Genomic DNA, 20,118 nt, shown 5'->3' on the forward strand with positions numbered 1-20,118 from the left:
TGTGTGCATTCATATTTTATAATTCATTTCCAACTATCGAATAGATTATTCACATTTTACTAATAAGTAAATTGATATTTAGATCCAGTGACATGCCCAAGGTCACCATATCAGTGAGTAGTGATGCTGGCATTCATACCTATGCATCTGATTGCTAAATTTCCAATCTGAGTCGTGTGCTTTTTCTGCTGGACTATAAGCTTTAAATCGTTTTAATAAAAGTGAAATGGTTTCAAATTTTCAGTATTTGAGCATATGGATACTTAAAGATTCATGTGTTTAAATGCAAATGGGTCCACTTTCACATACATTTGAATTGTTTAGGTAACCCTTTTTCTTTTTTAATGTAAAAGTAAACTAAAAATCAGGGCACCTGGGTGGTTCATTTGGTTAAGCGTCCAACTTCAGCCCACATCATGATCTCACGGTTTGTGATTTTGAGCCACACGTCAGGCACTGTGCTGACAGCTCAGAGCCTGGAGCCTGCTTCGATTCTGTGTCAGCCTCTCTGCCTCTCATGCTCTGTCTCCGTCTCTCTCTCCCACAGAAATAAATAAATAAACAAATAAACTTGCATTGTCGTCATGACACATGAACTTTACGTGTATGGAATATAAATAAATAGGATGGTGGTGAACATTGATTTTTCTCACACTAAGATCTCTGTTTTAAATTTGTATTATACTTTGGTATTTTAATAATTACTTTTTATTTTTTCTTAAGGTCATTTTACATTTCAAGTATACACAATAAATTTTTCATTCCTTAACCTGATATCTTTAAAGTTTATCCTGTGGTCTGCTTTAAGAAATAATTACAGGGGGTTAGGGGAAGATGGCGGCATAGGAGGACGCTAGGCTCACCGCGTCCTGCTGATCACTCAGATTACCCCTACACCTGCCTAAATAACCCAGAAAACCACCAGAGGATTAGCAGAACAGATTCTCTGGAGCCAAGCACAGACGAGAGGCCCACGGAAGAGGGTAGGAAGGGCGGAGAGGTGGTGCACGCTACACAGACTGGCGGGAGGGAGCCGGGGCGGAGAGGCGGCCTGCCGGCCAAGCAGAGGCCCTGAGTCTGGCTTGCAAAAGGGGAGGGGCCAGATGGAGTGTGTTCCGACAGCAAGCGGGGCTTAACATCTGGAAGGTTATAAGTTAACAGCTCTGCTTGGAGAGCAGGAAGGCTGGAGGACAATGGGAGAGAGAGTTGTTGAGCCCTGGACGACAGAGCTCAGCTTGGTGGGGAACAAAGGCATTCGCCAGAGCCATCTCCCTCGCCCATCCCCCAGCCAAAATCCCAAAGGGAACCAGTTCCTGCCAGGGAACTTGCTTGCACCATGCAAACACCCAACACTATGCTTCTGCGGATCCATCCCTCTGGCGGTGGGCCTGACTCCTTCCCGGTGCCGCAGGGCCCCTCCTGAAGCGGATCTCTGAAGGATAAGTGAGCTAAGCCTGCCCCTCCCGCCCCTGTGGACCTTGCCAGTCCACCCCAGCTAATACGCCAGATCCCCAGCACCACAAGCCTGGCAGTGTGCAAGTAGCCCAGACGGGCCATGCCACCCCACAGTGAATCCCGCCCCTAGGAGAGGGGAAGAGAAGGCACACACCAGTCTGACTGTGGCCCTAGCAGTGAGCTGGGGACAGACATCAGGTCTGACTGCGGCCCCGCCCACCAACACAAGTTATTCAAGACAGCACAGGGGAAGTGCCCTGCAGTTCCGCACCACTGCAAGGACTATACAAAATGACAAAACGGAAGAATTCCCCCCAAAAGAATCTCCAGGAAGTAACAGCTAATGAACTGATCAAAATGGATTTAAACAATATAACAAAGTGAATTTAGAATAATAGTCATAAAATTAATCACTGGGCTTGAAAACAGTATAGAGGATAGCAGAGAATCTATTACTACAGAGATCAAGAGACTAAGGAACAGTCAGGAGGAGCTAAAAAATGCTATAAATGAACTGCAAAATAAAATGGAGACAACCATGGCTCAGATTGAAGAGGCAGAGGAGAGAATAGGTGAACTAGAAGATAAAATTATGGAAAAAGAGGAAGCTGAGAAAAAGATAAAAAAATTCAGGAGTATGAGGGGAAAATTAGAGAACTAAGTGATGCACTAAAGAGAAATAATCTACGCATAATTGGTCTTCCAGAGGAGGAAGAGAGAGGGAAAGGTGCTGAAGGTGTACTTGAAGAAATAATAGCTGAGAACTTCCCGCATCTGGGGAAGGAAAAAGGCATTGAAATCCAAGAGGCACAGAGAACTCCCTTCAGACATAACTTGAATCAATCTTCTGCATGACATATCATAGTCATACAGGCAAAATACAAGGATAAAGAGAAAATTCTGAAAGCAGCTAGGGATAAACGTGCTGTAATATATAAAGGGAGACCGATAAGACTCGTGACGGATCTCTCTACTGAAACCTGGCAGGCCAGAAAGGAATGGCAGGAAATCTTCAATGTGATGAACAGAAAAATATGCAACTGAGAATCCTTTATCCAGCAAGTCTGTCATTTAGAATAGAAGGAGAGATAAAGGTCTTCCCAAACAGACAAAAACTGAAGGAATTCTTCACCACTAAACCAGCCCTACAAGAGATCCTAAGGGGGATCCTGTGAGACAAAGTACTGGAGACATCGCTACAAGCATGAAACCTACAGACACCACAACAACTCTAAACCCATATCTTTCTATAATAACATTGAACGTAAATGGACTAAATGTGCCAACCAAAAGACATAGAGTATCAGAATGGATAAAAAAACAAGACCCGTCTATTTTCTGTTTACAAGAGACTCATTTTAGACCTGAGGACACCTTCAGATTGAAAGAGAGGGGATGGAGAACTATTTATCATGCCACTGGAAGTCAAAAGAAAGCTGGAGTAGCCATACTTGTATCAGACAAACTAGACTTTAAATTAAAGGCTGTAACAAGAGATGAAGAAGGGCACTATAAAATAATTACAGGGAGTATCCATCAGGAAGAGCTAACAATTATAAATGTCTATGTGGCGAATACGGAAGCCCCCAAATATATAAAACAACTACTCACAAACATAAGCAACCTTATGGATAAGAATGTGGTAATTGCAGGGGACTTTAACATCCCACTTACAACAATGGATAGATCATCTAGACACAGGATCAGTAAAGAAACAAGGGCCCTGAATGATACATTGGATCAGATGGACTTGACAGATATATTTAGAACTCTGCATCCCAAAGCAACAGAATATACTTTCTTCTCGAGTGCACATGGAACATTCTCCAAGATAGATCACATACTGGGTCATAAAACAGCCCTTCATAAGTATACAAGAATTGAGATCACACCAGGAACACTTTCAGACCACAATGCTATGAAACTTGAAATCAGTTACAGGAAAAAGTCTGGAAAACCTCCAAAAGCATGGAGGTTAAAGAACACCCTACTAAAGAATGAATGGGTCAACCAGGCAATCAGAGAAGAAATTTAAAAATATATGGAAACAAATGAAAATGAAAATACAACAATCCATACGCTTTGGGATGCAGCAAAGGCAGTCCTGAGAGGAAAATACATTGCAATCCAGGCCTATCTCAAGACACAAGCAAAATCCCAAGTACAAAATCTAACAGCACACCTAAAGGAACTAGAAGCAGAACAGCAAAGACACCCCAAATCCAGCAGAATAAGAGCAATAATAAAGATCAGAGCAGAAATAAACAAAACTATAGAGCAGATCAATGAAACCAAGAGTTGGTTTTTTGAAACAATAAACAAAATTGATAGACCTCTAGCCAGGCTTCTCAAAAAGAAAAGGGAGATGACCCAAACAGATAAAATCATGAATGAAAAGGGAATTATTACAACCAATCCCTCAGAGATACAAGCAATTATCAGGGAATGCCATGAAAAATTATATGCCAACAAATTTGACAACCTAGAAGAAATGGACAAATTCCTAAACACCCACACACTTCCAAAACTCAGGAGGAAATAGAAAGCTTGAACAGACCCATAACCAGCGAAGAAATTGAATCAGTTATCAAAAATCTTCCAACAAATAAGAGTCCAGAACCAGATGGCTTCCCAGGGGAGTTCTACCAGAAGTTTAAAGCAGAGATAATACCTATCCTTCTCAAGCTATTCCAAAAAATAGAAAGGGAGGGAAAACTTCCAGACTCATTCTATGAAGCCAGTATTACTTTGATTCCTAAACCAGACAGAGACCCAGTAAAAAAAGAGAACTACAGGCTAAATCCCTGGTGAATATGGATGCAAAAATTCTCAATAAGATACTAGCAAATCGAATTCAACAGCATATAAAAAGAATTATTCACCATGATCAAGTGGGATTCATTCCTGGGATGCAGGGCTGGTTCAACATTCACAAATCTATCAACGTGATACATCACATTAATAAAAGAAAAGATAAGAACCATATGATCCTGTTAATGCAGAAAAGGCCTTTGACAAAATTCAGCAACCTTTCTTAATAAAAACCCTCGAGAAAGTCGGGATAGAAGGAACATACTTAAAGATCATAAAAGCCATTTATGAAAAGCCCACAGCTAACATCATCCTCAATGGGGAAAAACTGAGAGCTTTTTCCCTGAGATCAGGAACATGACAGGGATGTCCACTCTCACCGCTGTTGTTTAACATAGTGTTGGAAGTGCTAGCATCAGCAATCAGACAACAAAAGGAAATCAAAGGCATCAAAATTGGCAAAGATAAAGTTAATCTTTCACTTTTTGCAGATGACATGATATTATACATGGAAAATCCGATAGACTCCACCAAAAGTCTGCTAGAACTGATACATGAATTCAGCAAAGTTGCAGGATACAAAATCAATGTACAGAAATCAGTTGCATTCTTATACACTAATAATGAAGCAACAGAAAGACAAATAAACTGATCCCATTCACAATTGCAGCAAGAAGCATAAAATACCTAGGGATAAATCTAACCAAAGATGTAAAAGATCTGTATGCTGAAAACTATAGAAAGCTTATGAAGGAAATTGAAGAAGATATAAAGCAATGGAAAAACATTCCCTGCTCATGGATTGGAAGAATAAATATTGTCAAAATGTCAATACTACCCAAAGCTATCTACACATTCAATGCAATCCCAATCAAAATTGCACCAGCATTCTTCTCGAAACTAGAACAAGCAATCCTAAAATTCATATGGAACCACAAAAGGCCCCGAATAGCCAAAGTAATTTTGAAGAAGACCAAAGCAGGAGGCATCACAATCCCAGACTTTAGCCTCGACTACAATGCTGTAATCATCAAGACAGCATGGTATTGGCACAAAAACAGACACATAGACCAATGGAATAGAATAGAAACCCCAGAACTAGACCCACAAACGTATGGCCAACTCATCTTTGACAAAGCAGGAAAGAACAGCCAATGGAAAAAAGACCGTCTGTTTAACAAATGGTGCTGGGAGAACTGGACAGCAACATGCAGAAGAATGAAACTAGACCACTTTCTCACACCATTCACAAAAATAAACTCAAAATGGATAAAGGACCTGGATGTGAGACAGGAAACCATCAAAACCTTAGAGGAGAAAGCAGGAGAAGACCTCTCTGACCTCAGTCATAGAAATTTCTTACTTGACACATCCCCAAAGGCAAGGGAATTAAAAGCAAAAATGAACTGCGACCTCATGAAGATAAAAAGCTTCTGCACAGCAAAGGAAACAACCAACAAAACTAAAAGGCAACCAATGGAATGGGAAAAGATATTTGCAAATGACATATCGGACAAAGGGCTAGTATCCAAAATCTATGAAGAGCTCACCAAACTCCACACCCAAAAAACAAATAACCCAGTGAACAATTGGGCAGAAAACATAAATAGACACTTCTCTAAAGAAGACATCCGGATGGCCGACAGGCACATGAAAAGATGCTCACCGTCACTCCTCATCAGGGAAATACAAAGCAATACCACCTCACGCCAGTCAGAGTGGCTAAAATGAACAAATCAGGAGTCTATAGATGCTGGCGAGGATGTGGAGAAATGGGAACCCTCTTGCACTGTTGGTGGGAATGCAAACTGGTGCAGCCTCTCTGGAAAACAGTGTGGAGGTTCCTCAAAAAATTAAAAATAGATCAACCCTATGACCCAGCAATAGCACTGCTAGGAATTTACCCAATGGATACAGGAGTGCTGATGCATAGGGGCACTTGTTCCCCGATGTTTATAGCAGCACTTTCAACAATAGCCAAATTATGGAAGGAGCCTAAATGTCCATTAACTGATGAATGGATAAAGAAATTGTGGTTTGTATATACAAAGGAATACTACTGGCAATGAGAAAGAATGAAATATGGCCCTTTGTAGCAACCTGGATGGAACTGGAGAATGTTATGCTAAGTGAGATAAGCCATATCTGAGAAAGACAGATACCATATGTTTTCACTCTTATGTGGATCCTGAGAAACTTAACAGAAACCCATGGGGGAGGGGAAGAAAAAACAAAAAAAAGAGGTTAGAGTGGGAGAGAGCCAAAGCATAAAAGACTCTTAAAAACTGAGAACAAACTGAGGGTTGAAGGGGGGGGGGGAGGGTGGGGAAGGTGGGTGATGGGTATTGAGGGAGGGCACCTTTTGGGATGAGCACTGGGTGTTGTATGGAAACCAATTTGACAATAAATTTCATATATTGGAAAAAAAATTACATTAGGGGTGCGTGGGTGGCTCAGTTGGTGAAGCATGTGACTCTGGATGTTGGGGTTGTGAGTTTGAGCCCCACATTGGGTGTAGAGATTACTTAAAAATAAAATCTTAAAAAAATATATTACATTAAACTGTACTCACCCTAACTACCTGTAATGTACTCAGATACCTTTTATTCAGTTCTATTTCATTTTTTTAAATGCTGATTGCTGAACCAACCCAATTAAATAGTGATATGTTAATTTCATTACATTTGGGCAAAATAAATCACTTATTGACATTCCTTATTAACTTTAAAAAGTACATCAAAACAGTACGGCACTGGCATAAAAACAGACACAGTGGAAGAGAATAGAAAGCCCAGAAATAAACGAATGCTTATGTAGTCAATTAATTTATGACAAAGGAACCAAGAATATACAATGGGGAAAAGACCTTCTCTTCAACAAAGGTGTTGGGAAAACTGGACGGCAACATGCAAAAGAATGAAACTGGATTATATCATATACTATACACAAAAATTAACTCAAAATGGATCAAATATTTGAAATAAGGACCTGACACCTTAAAACTCCTAGAAGAAAACACAGGCAATAACTCCTTGATGATGGGTCTTGGTGACCCATCAAAGGCCGCCAAAGCAAAAATAAACACCTAGGACTACATCAAACTAAAAAATTTCCCACAGCAAAGGAAACCATCAATAAAATGAATAGGCAACTTGTCAAATGGGAGAAAATATTTGCACATCATGTATCCCATAAGGTGCTAATATTCAAGATATATAAAGAACCCATATAACTCAATAGCAAAAAACAATCTGATTGGAAAATTTGGTAGAGGATCTGAATAGACATGTTTCCAAAGAAGACATACAGATGACCAGCATGTACATGAAAATGTGCTCAAAATCACTAATCTTTAGGGAAATGCACCTCAAAGGTACAATATCACTTCATACTTGTTAGAAGGACTGTTATTAAAAAGTCAAGAAATAACAAGTGTTGGTGAGAATGTGGACAAAAGAGAACCCTTGTGCACTGGGAATGTAAATTGGTACAACCACTACAGAAAACAGTATGGAGGTTCCTCAAAAAATTAAAATAGAACTATCATATCCAGAAAGTCCATTTCTGGGTATTTATCTGAAGGAAATGAAAACACTCAAAAAGCTGTATGCAAAAAAAAATACACACACACACACACACACACACACACACACATGTATATATGTATGTATATGCACCCCCATGTTCATTGCAGCATTATTTACAATAGCCAAGATATGGAAGCAACCTAAGTGTCTATTGATGCATGGATAAAGAATATATGTGTGTGTGTGTGTGTATATACACACACACATACACGCACACACATGCATGCAATGGAATATTCAGTCACAAAAAAAGAAGGAAAACTTGCCATTTGCAACAATACGAATGGATCTTGAGGGCATTCTGCTAAGTGAAATAAAGTTAGAGAAGGACAAATACCACATGATCTCACTTATTTGTGGAATATAAAAAATAAAACACCATCAGTATCAAAAAATACTAAGCTCATGGATACAGAGAACAGATTGGTGGTTCCAAGAGATGAAGGGGTGGGGGTGTACAAAGTGGGTGAAGGATCAACAAATACAAACATCCAGCTATAAAATAAATCATGGGGATGTACAGCATGGTGACTATAGTTAATAATACTATATTGTATATTTGAACATTGCTAAGAGTAAATCTTAAAGTTTTCCTCTCACACAAAAAAATTTATGTATGGTGATGGATGTTAACTAGATTTATTGTGGCAATCATTTCACATTATATAAAAATATCAAGTCATTATTTGTATACCTGAAACTAATGTTACATGTCAATTAAAATAAATTTTAACAGGGCGCCTGGGTGACTTGTCGGTTGGGCATCTCACTTCGGCTCGGGTCATGATCTCAGGGTTTGTGGGCTCGAACCCCATGCCAGGCTCTGTTTTGACAGCTCAGAGCCTGGAGCCTGCTTCGAATTGTGTGTCTCCCTCTCTCTCTCTCTCTGCCCTCTGCCCACTCGTGCTCTCTCTCTTTCTCTAAAAAGTAAACATTAAAAAAAATTTTAAGGGGCGCCGGGGTGGCTCAGTCGGTTAAGCGTCTGACTTCAGCTCAGGTCATGATCTCACGGTTCATGGGTTTGAGCCCCGTATCGGGCTCTGTGCTGACAGCTCAGAGCCTGGAGCCTGTTTCAGATTCTGTTTCTCCCTCTCTCTCTGCCCCTCCCCTACTTTCACTCTGTCTCTCTCTGTCTCAAAAATAAATAAACATTAAAAATTTTTTAAAATAAATTTTAACTTTTAAAAAGAAAAAAATTGGAATGCATATTAAAACAAAAAACACAACTGAAAGAGACAGAGACACATTAGAACAAGACATGACAGAGATGTTGGAATTACCTGAGAATTTAAAACAACTATGATTAATATGAAAAGGGTTCTTGTGGATAAAGTAGACTGTGCAAGAACACATGGACAGTGTAAGCAGAGAGAGAAAAATACTAAGAAAAGACAAAGTAGAGATAAATACATAAACAAAAATGAATGCATTTGATGGACTTATTAGTAGACTGGACACAGATTGTGTGTGTGTGTGTGTGTGTGTATACACACACACACACACACACACACACCACACATCTTGAGACCTCCCAACCTGAAAAGAGAACAAAGACTGAAAAAAAAAATTCAAATACCCAAGGACAACTACAAAAGGTATAACATATGGATAATGTGAATACCAGTAAAAGAAAGGATTGAAAAAGTATTTGAAATAATTACAACTGAGAATTTTCCCCAAATTAATGTCAGACACTCAACCACAGTTCCAGGAGCTAAGAGAACACTAACCAGGATAAATGCAAAAACAAAAATTTTTTAAACTACACCTGGGCATATCATTTGGAATTACAGAAAATTAAAGAAAAAATCCTGAAAAAAGCCAGAGGAAAAATGGACCTCACCTATAGAGAGACAAAGAATTAGATCCAGGGGCAGCTGGGTGGCTCAGCTGGTTAAGCGTCCAACTCTTGATTTCAGTTCAGGTCATGATTTCATGGTTCATGGGATTTAGCCCCACATTGGGCTCTGTGCTCACGTTGTGAGCCTCTTGGGGATTCTCTTTCCCTCTTTCTCTGCCCCTTCCCTGCTCACATGCGCATTCTCGCTCTCAAAATAACTAAACTTTAAAAATAATTAAGAATTACATCCAATTTCTCCTCAGAAGCCATACAAACAAGAAGAAGGTGGGTTTAAATGTTTAAAATCTTAAGAAAAACACCCCACCAAACTGTGAAATTAACCTTCAAAACTGAGTGATAAAGACTTTCACAGAGAAACAAAAATTGAACTTGTTGCTAGTAGACCTGCCTTGCAAGAAATAGTACAAAAAATTCTTTAAAGAGAAGGAAAATAATAAAGGTCAGAAATTCAGATCTAAGTAAAGAGAACTGAAGAAGGAATAAGTGGAGATAAGATAAAACTTGGAGTTTTCTTATTCTTAATTGATGTAGCATAATAGTTCAAAGTAATAATAGCAACAATGTGGTTAGTATATATGCTTATGTATGTATATACAAATATACCAAATGCATATGTATGCTTGCTTAAATATAAGTGAAATAGATAACCATAGTACAAGGAATGGAAGAAAGGAATTAGGATTGTTTTGTTATAAGGTATTCATGATACCTGCAAAGTGGTAAATGTTTTTTGAAAATAGACTTGGATTCAGTGTAAATGTTTAATAATGATAATAATTCAGTATTATAGTAAACTAAATGGAAACCACTAAAAATTGCTTTTTTTTTTAAGTAGGCTTCATGCCCAGTGTGGAGCCCAATGTGGGGCTTGAACTCACAACAAAGAGATCAAGACCTGAGCTGAGATGAATAGTCAGATGCTTAACTGACTGAGCCACCCAGTTGCCCCTAAAAATTGCTTTTTAAAAAGTATAATTGATATGCTAAGAAAAAGAAAATGCAATTATATAAAATGCTCATTTAAAACCACGAGGCAAATTAAAAACGTTGAAAAAAAAAAAAATAAAACCACGAGGCAGAAAAATAGTGGAAAACAAGAACAAAGAACAAAAGCAGTAAATGGAAAATAGTAACAAATAAATGTACCAATTAACTGTATGTTGTCTACAAGAAACCCACTTTGAGTATAAGACACATATAGATTTAAAATGAGTGGAAAAAAAATGAGTGGATAGAGAAAAATATTCTGTGCCAACACTCATTAGAAGAAGGCAGGGATATCTATAATTTCAGAGTAGACTTCAAAGCAGGAAAGTTATCAGGGATAAAGAAGGGCATTACATAATGACAGAGGAGTCAATTCTCTAAGAAGACATTACAGTTCCTAATATGTATGTGTATAACAACAAAAGAGTAAATCTGCATGAGGCAAAAACTAATAAAATTGCAAAGAGAAATACCCACTAACATAGTTGTGGACTTCAACACTCTATCAGAAATGACAGGTCTAGCAAGCAGAGAATCAGTAAGGACATAGTTGAACTCAAAAATACCATCAATCAACTGGATATAATTGGCATCTCTGGACTAATTCATTGAACAATAATACATTCTTCTCAAGCTCACATGGAATACTTATCAAGATATACCACATTCTTAGCCATAAGACACACTTTAAGTTTAAAGGGGTAGAAATCAATGTCGGCTCTCAGACCAGAATGGAATTAAACTAGAAACCAGTAACAGAACGATAATCCCAAAATACATAGAGGTTTAACAACAAACTTCTAAAAAACACATGGGTCAAGGAAGAAATCTCAAGAGAAATTTAAAAATATTTTGAGCTAAATGAAAATGAAAACACTTGTCAAAACTTATGCAATGAAAGCATTGCTTAGAGGAAATTCACAGCATTAAATGCATATATTAGAAAAGAACAAAGATTTAAAATCAATTTTCTAAGTTTCCACCTGAGGAAACTACAAAAAGAAAAAATTAAATCCAAAGTTAAGCTGAAAAAAATAAGAATTTGAGCTGAAATTAATGAAATTGAAAACAGAAAATCAAGAAAAAATCTATGAGATTAAAAGTTGTTTCATTGAAAAGAGTAAAATCATTAAGCTTGCAACCAGGCTAATCAAGAAAAAGAGGACACAAATTACTAATATCAGAAATGAAAGAGGGCACATGAAAAGATAATAAAGGAATATTATGAGTAGATCTATACTCACAAATTTGACAGCCTAGATGAACAAATTCCTTAAAATGACACAATTTGTCAAAACCCACACAGAGAAATAGAAAATCTGAATAGTCCTATATCTAATAAAGAAATTGAATTAGTAATTCATAACCTTCCAAAACAAAAAGCACCTGGCCCAGATGGTTTCATTGGTAAATTCTACCAAATATTTAAGGAAGATACTTTACTAAGATCTCTTTCAGAAGATAGAAGCAAAGGAAATACTTTCTAACTCATTCTATGAGGCCGACATTACTGTAATACCAAAAATAGACAACAACATTACAAGAAAATAAAGCTACAGACCAGTATCAGGAATATAGATACAAAAATCCTCAACCAAATAGTAGAAAATCAAATCCACAATGTATAAAAGTAATTATATACATCATGACCAAATGGTTATCCCAGGTGTTCAAGGCTGATTCAACATTTGAAAATTGGCTAATGTAATCTATCACATCAACAGGATGAAAAAGAAAAATCACATGATCATATCAGTAGATGCAGAGAAAGCTTTTGAGAGGATCTAATACCCATTCATACTAAAAAGTCTGTAATAGGTATAGAGAGAAACTTCCTACCCTGATTAAAAAAAAAAACTACAAAAAACTTACAGCTAACATCATACTTAATGGTGAAAACCCCATGACTTTCTCACTAAGAGCAGGAGCAAGGCAAAGTTATTCCCTCTTACCATTCCTTTTCAACATCATAATAGAAGTACTAGCTAATGCAATCAGATAAAAGGAAATAAAAGATAAATTAGAAAGGAAGAACTTTGCTTACAGATGACATGCAAAAGAATGAACAAGAAAATTCCTAGAACTCTAAGCAATTATAGCAAGGTTGCGGGATACAAGGTTAATATACAAAAGTCAGTCACTTTCCTATAGACCAGCAATGAACAAGTGGAATTTGAAACTGAGAATACAATACCATTTACATTAGCACCCAAAAAAACAAAATACTTAGGTATAACTCTAACTGAATATGTACAAGATCTATCTATACAAGGAAAACTACAAAACTCTGATGAACAAAATCAAAGAACAAAATGACTGGAGGGATATTCTAGTTCATGAATAGGAAGACTCAATATTTTCAAAATGTCAGTTCTTCCCAGATTTATCTATAGATGCAATGCAATGCCAATCAGAATCCCAGCAGGTTGTTTTGTGGATATCAACAAATTTATTTTAAAGTTTATAGGGAGAGGCAAAAGACCCAGAATAGCCAACACAAAGGAGAAGAACAAAATCAGAGAACTGATGCTACCTTACTTCAAAATTTAACTATAAGGTCACAGTAATTGAGATATTGTGGTATTAGCAGAAAAATAAAAATAAACAAATGGAACAATGGAACAAAATAGAGAGCCTAGAAATAGACCCACAAAAATATAGTCAACTAATCTTTGACAAAGGAGCAAAGGCAAAACAACTAAGCAAAGATGGTCTTTTCAGTAAATGCTGCAGAAACAAGTGATCATCCACACACACAAAAATGGACCTGGACCCAGACTTTTACACTCTTCAAAAAAATTAACTCAAAATGGATCATAGACCTAAATGTAAAACACAAACTATAAAACTCCTAGAAGATAGCAGAGAAAACCTCAATGACCTTGGGGATGGTAATGACTTTTTAGATATCGCACAGAAGACCCATAAAATAAGGGATAAACTGGACTTTATTTAAATGAAAAACTTCCCCTGTGAAAGCCAATGTCAAAAGAATGAGAACACAAGCCACACACTGGGAGAAAATATTTGCCAAAGACACATCTTATGAAGGACTATCATCCAAAATGTGTGAAGAACTCTTAAAATTCAACAAGAAAACAAACCAGTATACTTCTTTATTAAATGTAAACCATTTCTAAATACTTAGTATTTAGTAAACCACTTCTAAAATACTTAGGAAAAACAAAACAAAATTAAATTATCTTCAAAAGAAATTCTAAAGGAATTTGTAAATCTCAGAAGACTCTGTTAAAAAAAAAAGCTGGTTTATGTGTAAAAAAAAACCTTTTGACAATGAAATTTAATACACTATGGAATGAAGGAATACAATGTTTCTTTTTTTCTGGAAAATTTTCAAATCCATTTAGATCTCTTTCTAGGATGTCTGTTTTTTTAAATACCTAAGAGTCCCTACTGGCCCCTAGTTTTTAATAGTAAATTTAAATTATAAATTTTATTTGTTCTGTTTCAGGTACAATATTTAGATCATGGATTCACCGAGAAGATTCCACAATGTCACCTTTACCCTATTTTACTATATCCTGATACACCCCAGTTTTGTATTCCTTGCCAGCTCTATAATACCAAATCTGTGAGTAAATTGTAATTTGTAGGATGATTAATTTTAAATATTGTCTTTTTATTAACAATCCCTTTCAGTTGTAGCAAAAATAATAAAATACTTAGAAATAAGTTTCTTAAGACAGCTAAAGGGCCTTTATGAAGAAAACTACAAAATCAAACTGAAGGATAAAAAAAAAAAATCTGAGAGGCGCCTGGGTGGCTCAGTCAGTTAATCATCTGACTTCAGCTCAGGTCATGATTGTGCAATTCACAAGTTGTAACCCCACATTGGCCTCTGTGCTGATAGCTCAAAGCCTGGAGCCTGCTTGGGATTCTGTGTCTCCCTCTCTCTCTGCCCCTCCCCCACACATGCTCTGTCTCTGTCTCTCTGTCTCTCTCAAAAATAAACATTTAAAAAAATCTGAATAAGTAAAGAGACCTAATATCTTCATAGATGGGTAAGTGTAAGACTGTTAAAATTTAGTTATTTCTTCATCAAATAAAATCACAACAGATTTGAAGCTGGAAATCAGATAAAGAAGTGGTGTATTAATTATCTCTTGCTGCATGACAAATTAAGCTAAAACTTAGTAGTCTAAATCAACAAACTTTTTTTTCTTTCATATAGTTTCTGTGGTTCAGGGATTAGGAGCAGCTTAGCTGAGTGGTTTTGGCTCAGAGTCCCTAGTAAAACTGCATGAATATGTACAGTCATCTGAAGGGTTCACTGCGGTAGAGGATCTGCCTCCAAATCGCTTTCACGTGGCATTGGTGGAAAGTTGAGGCTCCTCAGTGGCTTTTGGCAGGAGGCCCCAATTCTTCGCCACATGAATGTCTTAACATTAAAAACACAACAATCACTGCTCCTTAATAATACCTATTTTAGGCATTATCCAAGCACCACATTGGTATATTGGTGTTTTAAAAAAAATTTTTGTGATGCTTTGTTTTTAATGTAGGTTTATATTTTTAAAGCCTAAAATGCTTTAAGAGAGAACTGTAGTGAGGGAAGGAAGCTCAGACAAATTATTAGTTTCATATGGCTATGATATTCTCTTAAAACTGCTCGTATAGTTTATACTACTGTCTCCTGTTACCTGTTTATGGCTACTTTTATATAACTTCATTTGCTTTCTGCTCTGTCATATTTTGTGAAAGTGTGAAAGAATCTGAGTTTATTAATCCCAAATAGGTTGGGAATGTCTGGCAACCAGATGCAATAGAACTCCTTCAGGAACTGCTTTCGAAGAGAGAGGTGGAAATTCACATTATGGTAATTTATATTCAAGGCATATATTGTTGATTTAAGTTATTGGCCATAAAGTGGTGTAGGTAACATAATTTGAGGGATATTTTAATGATGAAAAATGTTCCTATTTGAATATAACTTATTCAGTAACATAGAAAAGTTACCACTTTGGTTTCTAGGCTTGTTTTAAATCTAATTTTGAGCAAGTTCCTGAGAACTTTCATAAGCACTAAAGTCAGTAATCCGAAAGATTCTTTATTAACAACCTAATAAGGAGCAGTATCAAAGAATTGGAGATGTTTATAAATATACATAGTAGTTCTCAGGATGTGACCATGTACATAGCACTGTGGGAGGTGCAGGTGAGCCCCTGTGCTCAAAGACCTTATGTAGTTAGTGAAACAACTAGATGTAAGATATAAACCTAAAAACTTCACACTACAAAGTGACATGCCAAGAGCCAAGTGACTGGTAAAAAGAGTAAGTGTAATAGGAACTTAGAGATGGTAAGTGAGGTAGCCCTTAAAAGTTGGGAAAGTTCTCCTGACCAGGGGAATAGAATTCGTAAGTAAGCAGAAAGAAACAGAACCGGGCACGGTACAATTAGGAAATAGCATAACTGTTTGGCTAGAATAAAAGAGGTTTTGTGAGGGAAGTGGTGGTGAATAGGATTTAAGAGAGGTAGAGGTGAATAAGTGGAGCCCATTGGAGGTTTCTGAGCAGTGAGGTAATGAGATTGATCGGCAGCTATGTTTGAGGATTCCACTAGAAGGATACAAACACTGTAAGGAAAGTATTTCTGTATGAAAGGTGACTGACTACAGGATGATAAAGACTTAACAAGAGCCACAGACCTACTTATATAAACAGTACAGAAGCTTTAATGTTGCTGATGTTAGTACCAAGAGCCCCTCTCTGGTTATTCATAGCCCTTGTGGAAAATCATGGCAGTAAGATAGAGATCAAAATTCTTTGCCGTTTAGCTTAACACAGGAGAACAATTCATAGTATACCCAAGGCTGCTTAAATTGCCAGAAACCATGAATGTGCATGCCCTACAGCCCTTACTGCCATAACAGACCTTACCCAGACTTGCTCCTGTGACTTTATATACTAAGAAATACTGACTGACTCTAGTCTCAGCCTGGAGGTACAGCAATGGACTGAATAGTCAGATGTCTGCCTTCATGGAGTTTCCATTTCAGCAGTGGGAAACAAAATAAAAAACATAAAATACAAGGTGTATTAGGTTGTGGTAAGTGCTAGGAAGAAAACAAAGCAGGAAGGGCTGATGGGGAAAGTGGGGCAGGGGAGAAGTTAACATTTTAAACACAGTGGTCAAGGGAGGCCACCCTGCAAAAAATGAGATAGGAGTAAAGATTCTAAAATGGTGAGAGGACCAACCATGCGATGTCTGGAGAACAGTGCAGAGAGCTCCAAGGCTGGAGCATGCCTGGGGTGTTCAGGGACTGGCAGAGAAGCCACTGGGGCTGGAGCAGAAGGAGCACGACAGAAAAGAATTGGGGGTGGGGGAGAGGTTTGTGAAAGCTTCAGCTGTCAAGCTGACAAAGGCAGCCACTCAAGGGCTTGGGCAAAGGAGTGACATGATCTACCTTTAACGTTCTAGTATTTTCACTCTGCTGCACTGAGAAAAGCTAGAGAGTAGAGAAGATAGAAGCAGGGAGGTCTGCTGGAAAGCAATTATAGAAACTCAGTAGAGACAGGAGTTTGGACTAAGGTGGTACCAAGTATAAATGAAAAATGATCAGCCTATCAGCTACGTACATGTTCAGTACCTAATAATGCTAAGTGGACTTAAGAGTTTAAAGCCATTATCCTAACTCCTCCTTCTAGACAGTCATTGATGTCTTCTGATTCTGTCATTTTTGGATTTTTAACAAAACTTCATTTCTTTACCTCTGAACATACCTTTTCTTTCTCCTTCTACTTAGTGTAAATTATTAGTATTATTTAAAGATGATGTAATTTTCTAGTAAATAACTAGCAAACTATCTTACATGTAAATATATTTTACAGAAACTATAATAGTAGAATTACTGTTTTATATAACCTGCCAAAAGACCAGGAAGAAAATTTTATGAAATGAGCCACTAGTCAAACTGGTAAAACTGTGATTGTCAGAACTCTAATATCATATTTGCCTGCTATAAAATTTGAATCTTCAAACAGACTTTATAATAATAATCTTTATTGAAATTAAACAGGAATTACCTGAAAACCCATGGGGGAAATTATCGATTCATCTTTTTTTTGATGGAATGTCACTTTCTTATTTTATGGCATACCATAAATACTGTACTTTTGAGCATTCTGAAGAGATATTGAAAGAAGTAAGTGAGCTGTTTTTCTATAAGAACCTAAATTATTGAAAAACTGATTCTGGATAAAATGTCATATTTTGCCTTACACTTTAAGTCTTCAATATGGTTGTGTTTGATATGTTAAGAGAATATAGAGAATTTTTAAATTATCTGTTGAGGAAACAATACACTACGTCATGCTTTATGTCCTAAATGTCCTAAAAAAGACTTTAATTGCATTAAGATTCATTTAATGTTTCTGTATCTTCAAACCTAGTGAAAAGACCATCCATTATCTAATGTTGTTTTATATATATGCTGTTTGAACATATACATACAAATCTTAATAGAATTTGCTGCCAGAAAAGGATTCTCTCCCCAGATAAATTTTTTTTTCCTTTTATTTGACATTTTAACATTTTCCCCATTTTGCTTCTGGATTTTAAGCTTAGCTTCAAGAAATAGCTCCTTTCAGTTTTCCAGTGTTTCTGTTTTTTATTTTTTAAAAAACATAATTAGCCTGTCATAGATATGTTTTCACATTGCAAGATGCCATAAATACTTAGTAGCAATAGGGAATCCATCATAAATAATAACATTAACATTTTATATAGCAAGATATTTTTTATTTCTAGACTTACAGTTCACTTGTTACATTTTTAAATACTCATTTTCATGACAGGACACAACCAAATATTGAATGTTCAGTTCGATATAGAAAACTATTTCTCACACTTAGAAATGTGATATTACTTTGTACATGTAATTCTCACTGCCAGCTTTTTCTTTTGAGCAGAGGGGTGTGTGTGGTGTGTGTATGTGTGCTCATGTGTATTTGTACTCATGTGTTTGTATAAAAGGTGTTCCATCTGTTAAACTGGTTTTATAAAGATTACTAAGTCCTTCCCCTCCCGTTGCACTCTTCAGTGTGAACATTTAAAAGAAGAGGTAAGAACTCCTACTCTTTGCAGTTGGCCCTTGAACAACACAGGTTTGAACTGAGTGGGTCCACTTATGTGTGGACTTTTTTACAGTACTGTAAATGTATTTTCTCTTCCTTACGACTTTCTTAACATTTTCTCTAGCTTACTTTATAATAAGAATATAATATATAATACATATAACATACAAAATATGTGTTAATCAACTGTTTTTTTTTTTTATTGGTAAGCCTTCTGGTCAACAGTTACGTTTTTAGGGAGTAAAAAGTTATATGTGGATTTTCCACTGTGTGTGGTGGGGGGTCGATGCCCCTAACCCTAATGTTGTTCAAGGGTAGCTATAATTACCATTGACGTGTGTTTAACATGATTTTGAAGATTCTTCTTGTTGCACTATGAAGATTACTCAGAACATTAGATTTTTGTATAGTTAACCCAAAATAACTGCACGAATGCCAACAAGGACATGCACCCAGTTTTTGTGGGGACAAAATATGAAAGTGCCTTAAAAATATTATATAGTTGAATTTGGTTTATTAGTTAACAATACTTTATTATTTCAGAAACTAACAGATTATGATAAAAAGTATGAGGATGAAAGATGGGAAATAAGATTTGAGGTAAGTTACAATCCAAACATTTTGGAAACTTGGATACTTCATCAATACAGGGGATCTAATATAAGATCAGGAAGTAATAAGCATTTTCTTTTATAACAGCTTTATTGAGATATAATTTACATACTATAAAATTCACCATCTTAAAATGTACAATGCAGTGGGTGTTAAGTATATTCAGAGTTGTGCAATCATCACAACTACTTAATTCCACAACATTTCATCATTCCAGAAAGAAACCCCATACCAACAGGAGTCACTTTCCTTTCCCAGTTTCCTGGAGACCAGTAATCTGTCTCTCTGGATTTTCCTATTTTGGACATTTTATATAAAGAGAATCACATAATATGTAGCCCTTTATAACACAGTTTCTTTTACTAGAAAAACATTTTTAAGCTTCATTCACGTGGCAGTATGTATCCTTATTATTGATGAATAACTTTCCATTGCATGGATATACTACATTTTGTTTATCCATTCATCGGTTGATGGACAGTTGGGTTTCCACCTTTTTGCAATTGTGAATACAGCTGTGAACATTTGCATACAAGTTTTTATGTGGGCATCTGTTTTCACTTCTCTTGGATATGGACCTGATTCCTACCAGTGGAATTGCTGAGTCATATAGTGACTTTTTACCATTTTAAGGAACTTTGAGACTGTTTTCCAAAGGGGATGCACCATTTTACTCTTATACTAGGAGTCTCCAAGGTTCCATTTTTTTT

General features: G+C 36.6%; 1 protein-coding gene across 2 annotated transcripts in view; it reads left to right on the forward strand.

Moving 5' to 3' along the window:
* RNF17 (ring finger protein 17) overlaps positions 1 to 20,118 on the forward strand; it is a 112,656-nt gene that overhangs the window by 76,105 nt on the left and 16,433 nt on the right. For both annotated transcript variants that reach the window (XM_007087862.2, XM_042987154.1), the window contains 4 exons: positions 14,174 to 14,293; positions 15,458 to 15,538; positions 17,740 to 17,865; positions 19,340 to 19,396. In XM_007087862.2, the coding sequence (XP_007087924.2) occupies positions 14,174 to 14,293; positions 15,458 to 15,538; positions 17,740 to 17,865; positions 19,340 to 19,396 (384 nt within the window). The remainder of the gene's footprint in view (positions 1 to 14,173; positions 14,294 to 15,457; positions 15,539 to 17,739; positions 17,866 to 19,339; positions 19,397 to 20,118) is intronic.

The sequence above is a fragment of the Panthera tigris genome, chromosome A1 (assembly GCF_018350195.1).
Source record: "Panthera tigris isolate Pti1 chromosome A1, P.tigris_Pti1_mat1.1, whole genome shotgun sequence".
NCBI lineage: Eukaryota > Metazoa > Chordata > Mammalia > Carnivora > Felidae > Panthera > Panthera tigris.